The sequence below is a fragment of the Orycteropus afer genome, unplaced genomic scaffold, assembly GCF_000298275.1.
Source record: "Orycteropus afer afer isolate SDZICR_OR568_19922 unplaced genomic scaffold, OryAfe1.0 scaffold00034, whole genome shotgun sequence".
In the NCBI taxonomy this organism is placed as follows: Eukaryota; Metazoa; Chordata; class Mammalia; order Tubulidentata; family Orycteropodidae; genus Orycteropus; species Orycteropus afer.
The window spans coordinates 17,846,850-17,854,421 of record NW_006921621.1 but is presented as its reverse complement, the minus strand read 5'-3'; the positions used below and the strand labels follow the sequence as shown (position 1 = coordinate 17,854,421).

The 7,572-nt window shown below is 45.2% G+C and overlaps 1 protein-coding gene across 1 annotated transcript in view; it reads right to left on the bottom strand.

Annotated features, from left to right (window-relative positions):
• TREML2 (triggering receptor expressed on myeloid cells like 2) overlaps positions 1-7,572 on the bottom strand; it is a 42,878-nt gene that overhangs the window by 35,141 nt on the left and 165 nt on the right. The window contains 1 exon segment of the mRNA XM_042780336.1: positions 3,984-4,304. Coding sequence (XP_042636270.1) covers positions 3,984-4,304 — 321 coding nt within the window.

Here is a 7,572-nt window from a genome sequence, read left to right as displayed (position 1 = left end):
TGGATGTCAGAAGAGACTCTGAAACTTGTTCTTGAAGGTAGAGTAGCTAAAACAAATTAAAGAAATGCTGAAATGAAAGAATCAAAGAGAAGATTCAAAGGGCAGTTCAAAAAGACAAAGTAAAGTGTTATAATGAAATGTGCAAAGACCTGGAGTTAGAAAACCAAAAGGGAAGAACACACTCAGCATTTCTCAAGCAGAAAAACTTGAAGAAAAAATTCAAGCCTTGAGTTGCAATATTGAAAGATTCAATGGGCAAAATATAGAATGATGCAGGAAGCATGAAAAGAAGACAAAAGAATTACATAGTCACTGTATCAAAAAGAATTGATTGATGTCCAACTATTTCAGGAGGTAGCATATGATCAAGAACCAATGGTACTAAAGGAGGATATCCAAGGAATTGGTGAAAAACAAGTCTCCAAGAACTGACAGAATACCCATTGAGATATTTCAACAAATGGATGCAGCACTGGAGGCACTTACTTGTTTATGCCAAGAAATTTGGAAGACAGCTACCTGGCCAACTGATGGAGGAGATTGATATTGGTGCCCAGTCCAAAGAAATGCAATCCCACAAAATGTGGAAATTATCAAACATCATCATTAATAACACACCCAAGTAAAATCTTGCTGAAGATAATTCAAAAACAGTTGCAGCAATTTATTGACAGGGAAATTCAGAAATGCAGCCTGGATTCAGAAAAGGACATGGAATGAGAGATATCATTGCTGATGTCAGATGGATCTTGGCTGAAAGCAAAGAATGCCAGAAAGATGCTTACTTTTACATAGTTCTATTGACTATGCCAAGACATACAACTGTGTGGATCATAACAAATTATGTATAACATTGCAAAGAATGGGAATTCCAGAAAACTTAATTGTGCTCATGAGGAACCTGTACTAGACCAGGAGGCTATAATTCAAACAGAGCAAGGGAATAGTGCATGGTTTAAAATTAGGAAAGGAGGGTGTTAGTGTTGTATACTTTCACCATACTTATTCAATCTGTATGCTGAGCAAATAATTCAAGACGATGGACTATGTGATGAAGAATGTGGCATCAAGATTGGAGAAAGACTCATTAACAACTTGGGGCATGCAGATGACACAACCTTGCTTGCTGAAAGTGAAGATGCCTTGAAACACTCACTGATGAAGATTAAAGACTACATCTGCAGTTCGGATTATACCTCAACATAAAGAAAGTGAAAATCCTCACAACTGAACCAATAAGCAGCATCACGATAAATGGAGAAAAGATTGAAGCTGTGAAAAATTGCATATTACTTGGATCCACAATCAACACCCATTGAAGTAGTAGTCAAGAAATCAGACAACATACTGCACTGGGCAAATCTGCTGCAAAAGACCTCCTTAAAGTGCAGAAAAGCCAAGATGTCTCTTTGAAGACTAAGGTGCGCCTACCCGAGCCATGGTATTTTCAATCACCTCATATGCATGTGAAAGCTGGACAGTGAATAAGGAAGACTGAAGAAGAGTTGATGCTTTTGAGTTGTGATGTTGGCAAATACTTAAAGTACCATGGACTGCTAGAAGAATGAACAAATCTGTCCTGAAGAAGTGCAGCTGGAATGATCCTTGGAAGCAGAATGGCCAGACTTGGTCTCACCTACTTTGGTCACGTTGTCAGAAGGGACCAATTCCTGGAGAAGGATAATATGCTTGGTAAAGTGGAGGGTCAGCAAAAAAGGGGAAGACCCTAACAAGATGGATTGACACATTGCCTGCAGTGATGGTGTGGTGGTTAAGTTTGTGTGTCAACTTGGCTAGGCCTGACTGAGTGGCTGGGCAGCTTGATGTAGTATTCCTCATGATGAGACTGGTAATCAACTCCATGGTGGAATCTATTGTGAGTAGCTAAGTAACTGCCTTAGGGATGTGGTCTGCTTCCTGTACACAAGGAGAAGCCTTGGGGAATGGTCTCTAGCATATGGTATGCTTGAATGCTGTATGTAGCCATGTCGTTGTTCAGCAGCCTGCCATGCTCTGCCAACCTTGGGACTTTCAATGGACTTGAATTAATGGCCTGCTGTGTGGTTTGGTAATATTGAGACTATGCCTTTTTACTTATCAACCTTGGGCTTGTCAGCCTTAGCAGCCAGTAGCTGCCTGAGTGAAGAGGTGCCTCTAGCTTCAGTGTCAGGAGCAGGAGGCAGACCTGAAATCCAAGGTAAAGGGCTTTCTCACAGCCCCTAAAAAAAAAAAAAAAAAAAACACTGCTGTCGAGTCGGACCTGACTCATAGCGACCCCTCCTTGGGTTTCTGAGGCAGTATCACTATGGAAGTGGATTGCCCAACCTTCCTTCCGAGGAGTGGTTGGTGGGTTTGAACCCCCAGCCTTCTGGTTAGCAGTCAAATGCCTTAGGCACTATGCTACCAAAGCCTGGCATTTTGAACTTGGACGTCTAGCCTCCTGAACTGTAAGAGAACAAACTCCTGTTTGTTCAAGCCATCTCATTTGTGGTATATTCTTGTCAGAGAGGCACTAGGTAACCAGAACAGATGGGCTCAGCTATGATGAGAATTGTGAGGCTGGCGCAGGACCAGGCACTGTTTTGTTCTGTTGTACGTAGGATCGCTGTGAGTCAGAGCTGACTGAAAGGCACCTACTAACAACAATACAATTTTGGTCATGTTGTCAGAAGGGATTATTCCCTGGAGAAGGATATCATGCTTGGTAAAGTAAAAGGTCAGCAAAGAAGGGGAGGAGGACCCTTAACAAGACTGATTGACACAGTGGCTGCAATGATGGGCTCAAGCATGTCAAGGACTGTGGGCAGTATTTCATCTGTTGTACATAGGGTCACTATGAGTCGAAACCAACTCAATGGCACTTAACAACAACAACAGGTTCCAGAGGTGAAGACAAGGAGGCACCAAAGATCAAAAATTCCAGAAAAAGCTGCCATCAGCTCGGGTCAGACAACTTCCTTGGGACTTACTGAGAGATATATGAGCCGGTCCTGCTATTCTCAGCTATCAACCCAGCCTTTTACCATCCCATTTTCTAAAAGAAGCCTGGAATTTGGGTGGTGGAAGAGAGGGAAATTGCAGGAGTTCTGAGTCACCACATGTAACATATGGAGTCTCCATAAGATAGAATCGACTTGATGGCAATTTTTTGTTTGTTTTGGGTGTTTTCTTTTGGGGGGGCCACGGAAAGTGCTCCCATATTATGGTCTTTAGGGATGCTCCTTGAGTCTCTAGCCTCATCTCCTCTCATTGTCCCAATTCTCATTATGGACAAGCCAGACAGACCTTCCTCAAACACACCAAGCTCCTTCTCACCACAGGAAGTTTGCACTTAGAATTCACCTGGAATGTTCTTCAAAGCACATCTTGACAGAGCTAGAGAACTCTCCTCACTCAGGATCTGCATGATGGCATCTGTTTGGGAAGTTTCGTCTCCGATCTATGGTACTTCATTAGCTCCTCTCTTCACTGAGTTACTCTCTATTTCATCACACTGTCTTATTTTTTAGGAACATTTACTTATTATTGTCTGGAATTGCTTTCTTTGATGATTTGTTATTGCCTGTCATCTCCCATAGGGCAAGATGGTATCTCTTTTTGCCCACCCCTGTAACCTCAGATCCTAGAATAGTGCCTGGCACATAGTAAGGGTTCAATAAGTGTATGTTGAATACATGGCAGATTAGAACAAAGCACAGAGAGTTGTGACTTTGAATCCCAGCTCTGCCACAGTTAGCTCTGTGATACTGAATAATCTCACTTTCTTCACTTACAAAATGGTGACAATCATGCCCAAGAAGATCAAATCAGATGATGTCTGTAAAAGAACTCTAATAACCCTAAGATGCGACATGATTACTATTCATTACTATTATTCTTATTAACTGTGATGCTAGCAGATTTGCTTCCAAATGGTGGCCACCCAGAGGGCTGGAAGGATGAAGGGCAGGGAGGATGCCCCCACCCACCCCAGGTCCACTCACCTGGAGATACTTCCAGCTGAAAGCCCATCAAGGGGTAGAGGACCTGGGAGCTGTTCCTCATGCACCAGTATCGGCCAGAGTCCTGGCGCCGGAGGGCTGCCATGGTGATGGTGACCACCTTGGCCTGGGCATCGTCCTGCAGCAGGTAGTGGGGCTCCTGTGCCCAGACCCGGGTGAACCTAGCGTCACATTTGTTTTTCCTGACTTTGCACCAAACCTTGCCCTCCACGCGATTTTTGCGATTCTTGTAGTGGCACTGCACAGACAACGTCTCCCCCTCCAGGCGCTGCACTTTGGTGTACACACTATGGGCCGGGGGACCTGGGGAGACACGCCTTGTTGAGCAAGGTCTGGCAAGAGAGGAGGAAGGAGGCATCTTGAAACCCAAAACTGGTGGTCAAAGAGGAGGGCACTGATATTGCCCTGCTGTTGACCAGATCACACTCTGATGGGGAGACACAGCTTTGCCCTCAGGGAGCCCCAGTCTGAGGGGAGACATAGTCTTACCCTCAGGGAGCCCCCAGTTTGTTGGAGGAGACCCAGCCCCTGCCTCCTGAGAGTTCTCTGACTGATGGGGAAGACAATAGTCCTGCAACTTTGTGGAGTCCTAGACTGATGAGAGAGAAATGGGGCTTGCCCTTAGGGAGCCCCCAGTTTGATGGTGGAGACACAGGCGTAGCCCTCAGAGATCCCCCAGTCTAAAGGAGGAAACAAATACCTTACATTCAGGAAGCCCATCAGACACAGCCCCTTTCCTCATGGGATTGTCTAGTCTGATGGGACAGTGATAAGCCCCAGTGTCAGGGATTCCCAGCCTTGTGGGAAAGATATAAGTCCTGCCTTCAATGGGACACGTGCAGTGCACAAGTCATTAAGTTATGAAATTTCAGAGCTCAAATACTTTAGGTGCTCTAGAAAATAAGAAAATCCAATTATTTGAAAAAATGAAGACTGGTTATGAAAATCACAAACAGATTCACAATTGTTGTTGTTAGGGGTCATCAAGTTGATTTTGACTCATAGTGACCCTATGTGACAGAGTAGGACACATAGGATTTTATAGGAGCTCTGGTGGTGTAGTGGATGAGGCATTTGGCTGCTAACCAGAAGGGCAGTGGTTCAAATCCACCAGCTGCTCCATGGAATAAAGATGGGGTGATCTACTTCTATAAAGAAACCCAATGGGGGTTGCTATGAGTCAGAATCAACTCGATAGCAGTGAGTTTGGTTTTGGTTTTGGAGTTTTTACAGAGTGAGCCCTGGTAGGGCAATAGTTAAAGAACTTGTCTGCTAACCAAAAGGCTCTATGAGAGAAAAGTACTGGCAAACTGCTCCGTAAAGTTTACAGCTTTGGAAACCCTATGGGGCAGTTTCTACACTATCTTAAAGGGTTGCTGTGAGTCAGAATCCACTCAACAGCAATGCATTTTTTGTTTTTTGGGTGTTTTTTAGTTTTCTTTGAATACTTACGGAATCAACTCCAAGGCACACAACAACCATCTTTTCGAAAGCAGGTCTTTCTCTCGCAGAGTCACTGGGTGAGTTCCAACCATCAATATTTCATTTAGCAGCTGAGCACTTAACTGTTGAGCTACCAGGACTACTAGGTTCATGGTAGTGGGCATTTAAATAGTAAGCCACCTTAGTTCATTCTAAGGAGCTGTGCTGGTACAATGGCTAAGGCATTCGGCTGCTATGAGTGGGAATCAACTTGATGGCAATGGGTTAGTTCATTCTAAGCGCCCCCCCACACACACACACACAAATAAAAAAAAGCCAAACCCCTTGCTGTCAAGACGATCCAACTCATAGTGACCCTGTAGGACAGAGAAGAACTGTCCCATAGGGTTTCCAAGGCTGTAAACCTTTCCGGAAGTGAACTGCTTCATCTTTCTCACATGGGAGCAGTTGGTGGGTTCAAACCACAGATCTTTTTGGTTAGCAGCCAAGTGTTTTACCACTGTGCCACCAGGGATCCCTTAGTTCATTCTAAATGGTATTTAATTTGAAATACTCTAGTTACACAAAACCCACAGATGAAGCATGTCTGAAGATACATATAGGAGCTCTGGTGGCATTTGACTGCTAACCCGAAGACTGGCAGTTCAAACTCACCAGCCATTCCTTGGAAGGAAGACTGGGCAATCTACTTCCATAGTGAGGCTGCCTTGGCAACCCAAGGAGGGGTCGCAATGAGTTGGATCTGACTTGACAGCAGTGGCACAAACCAAAAGGTTCCACAACTGTTCACTGTTCATCTACAATGTGCTGCAGTGGTGAGTAAGATGTAGTCCATGCCCCTCGTAAGCTGCAGTGTGGTGAGAAGAAAGCAGAACTAGGAAGGGTGAAGTTGAGGACAGGGAGAGAGAGGGAAAGCTATGGTGCAATTCCTCCACTCTCTGTCTGCCACTAGCTCAGCACTTAATCCTCTAACAGGCTACCCCATAACCCCCTGCTAACAAAAAGGAGTTTCTCCCCTGTAGGAATGAATGGAAAGAGCATGCCCCTTGGAGAAAGAATAAACATGGGTTACAAACCTAGTTCTACTACTCAGCTCTCTGAGTATGTTTTTTTTTAATCTGTCAATTGGGAATAATATTACCTCCTTCACAAATCGGCTGTGAGAATCATACACCAGGACAATGCCTAGAACAGAGTAGGTGCTCAATGCATGCATTTCCTTTTCCCAAATATAGGTTGCTCCAGCCTTCTCAATTGAGCTGAGCTCTGTGACAGTCAAAGGCTGGGCATCCAGTCCATCTGCCAGCTTCCAACCCAGCCTTTGTTACCATGGAGGTTTTGCGTGTGGTAACATCCTCTCAGAGCACCACTTTGCTCCTTCCAAACTAAACCAAAGGACCCAACTCAATTATTGTCAGATTTCTCAGCACAGGGGAGATATCCAGGGAGGTAACTCTCTGGGGTTCCTCTAGGAGAGGTAATAGGTGGGGTGATGTTGGAAAGGATCTCCAGGTCACTGTGCTCATTTGTGCCTATATCTTCAACCCCTCACAGAGAGGGTGGGGAGGGGGTTTTTCTAACCCTCACCATGCCCAGAGCTGAACAGGAAGTGGTAACTTGGTTGCCGTGGCAGCAAGGGCCCAGTACTGGGTGAGGCCCCCCTTTGGGCGTATCAGTAGCTGTGGGATGGGAGTGGCCTTCAGGGATTGGTTCCTGTCAGGACAGGGGGCAGGGGCAGGGGCAGGATATAGCGTCAGCATTCTGAGAAAAAGGGAGTTCAAAGCCCACATGGATGATGCAATGACTGTTGTCGGAACCAAACTGAGCTTTCCCGGCAGAGGCCAAGCAAAGAAGATTTTGTTGTATGAGGAAATGGAGTGTCCCTGGTTTTAAACCCTAAGGAAATCTAGCCAATAAAGGGGCCAATGCAGAGAGGGTCCAGAGCATTATCTTAGCCCAGGGTTAGCTTTGCTGGGGGCCAGATACTAGGATGTACCCTTCTCACTGGGCTCTGATGAAGAGCTACTAGGTTAGCCCCAAAATCCTCCTCCTCCTCTTCTGACCCCAGAAAACATTAAACAATATAACTGGGTGAGGAAAAGCAGGGATGGAGGGTACAGGAAGAGGC